This window comes from Myotis davidii, unplaced genomic scaffold (genome assembly GCF_000327345.1).
Source record: "Myotis davidii unplaced genomic scaffold, ASM32734v1 scaffold4181, whole genome shotgun sequence".
In the NCBI taxonomy this organism is placed as follows: Eukaryota; Metazoa; Chordata; class Mammalia; order Chiroptera; family Vespertilionidae; genus Myotis; species Myotis davidii.
In genome coordinates this window covers 9,014-10,715 of record NW_006291443.1, presented here as the reverse complement: position 1 = coordinate 10,715, position 1,702 = coordinate 9,014, and the positions used below count along the sequence as shown (strand labels likewise).

Below are 1,702 nucleotides of genomic sequence, written 5' to 3'. Positions count from 1 at the left end.
TGTGTGGTCTCTTGGGGAAGGGGTGGTGCAAATGGTGTAGAATTGGGCTGTGGTGAGGGTTGCACAGCTCTGTGAGTTTGTTAAGAACCATTGAGCTGCACCCATAAAACCCGGGAGGAGTGAGGTTGGAGATTTCCTCATGATGGAGCCTGAGATCCTGCTCTGCTTCCTCCCAGGGCTCCTGCCCAAACCCGTCCTCTGGGCCGAGCCAGGCCCTGTGGTCCCCCGGGGACAGCCTGTGACTTTCGTGTGCAGTTTCCCAGTTTGGGCTGAGTTCTCCCGCCTGGAGAAGGATGGAAAACATTTTCAGGGTCAGAAAATTTTGTCTCAAGATGGTTCGCTGGCGACAGAGTACAGATTCCACTTCCCCGCGGTGAGTGAAGACATGGCTGGGAGTTACCGCTGCCGCTATCACGATGTGCTTGAGAGGTGGTCTGAGCGCAGTGAGCCCCTGCAGCTGCAGGTGACAGAGCAGGACAACTCCACTCTGCCCTCAGGTGGGTCCCCGGGCCCTGCACCCTGTCCCAGCCCTGTCTCTGTCCTTGGGCTCCCTGCCCTCCTGCTCACCCCAAGCCCTGGGCTCCCCTCCCTCTGCACATATGGCCCTCGGCCTTCACCCCTGGCTCAGGGCCCTGGAATGTGGTCCCATCTGGACACCACGGTGGCCTAGACCCTGAGCCCTGCATCAGAGGGGACACAGAGCTGTCCTGCTGGGCTGGGTGGGGCCTGAGCTCCCAGCCACCAGGTGAGGACAGACCCCTTCAAGGGGCCTGAGTCTTTCCCCTCAGGATGGTGGTGCCCTGCCCTTTTCCCTGGCCCGGCTCAGTGGGGCCCAGGCAATGTGTCCCCTGGGGTCCACCCTCCAGGGGCAAGTCCTGTGCTCCATGGGGTCCCTGATAAGGGTTGAGCGGTGTTGGGGTATTTTAGGATGAGTCTGCCCCTGACCAGGTGTGTTCAAACCCTGAGATGTAATGGAGTCAGTGCCCAAAAGACATGGAGAGGGAGGGAATGAAAGAAGGAGGTATGGAGGGTGGGAGGGAAAATCCTTCCTTGAAAACCAAGTGTCTTCTCTCTCCTCTCTCTACATCCTGCAGTGACTCAGACATCCATAGGTGGGAGCACAGGACCTGTGGTCGCCCCCATCCACCAGGCCTGGGGGTGTCCACTAGTTGATTTTGACCCTGTGACCCTCCCTGTCCTGGGGGACTGTGGGTGGCACAGTGGCCGGGTGAGGTGAGCTCAGAGTCCAGGCCCTGTGACCCTGTGGCCGGGTCAGGGGGCTCCCACCCTGTGTGTGCATGGGCCAGGACCAGCTGCCTGTGGTAATGTAGGGAGGGTGCTGGGACGTTCTGAGGGGTGACCAGTCCCACAGACATGTGGAAGCAGAGAGAGTGCCACCCCAGGGTCCTCCTCTCCCTGAGCCCTTTCTGGGGGGTCTCCGGGGCGTCGCCTATACTGGGAGTTGCAGAGAAAGGGGCCAGGTGAGGGTGCTGTGGGCGGGAAAGGGCCAGGTGAGTGGGGCAGGCAAAGTGGACCTTGGGCTCAGTGCATGCCCTGCCCCTTTCAGGGGAGCCCCCGGGGACCTCAACTCTCACCCTGAACGTGGGCCGGGAGGGGGACCAAAGCCCGGACGTCCCTTCCTTGGACTCTGCTGCACAGTGGGCAGTGGGATGGCCATGGTCAGGGGCTCTGCCTCTCTCAT

At 61.2% G+C, this 1,702-nt stretch overlaps 1 protein-coding gene across 1 annotated transcript in view; it reads left to right on the top strand.

The window, feature by feature from the left end:
• LOC107183232 (leukocyte-associated immunoglobulin-like receptor 2) overlaps nt 1-670 on the top strand; it is a 2,250-nt gene extending 1,580 nt beyond the window's left edge. The window contains exon 3 of the mRNA XM_015564592.1: nt 177-670. Within this exon, the coding sequence (XP_015420078.1) occupies nt 177-670 (494 nt within the window). The remainder of the gene's footprint in view (nt 1-176) is intronic.
• The last annotated feature ends 1,032 nt before the right edge of the window (nt 671-1,702 follow it).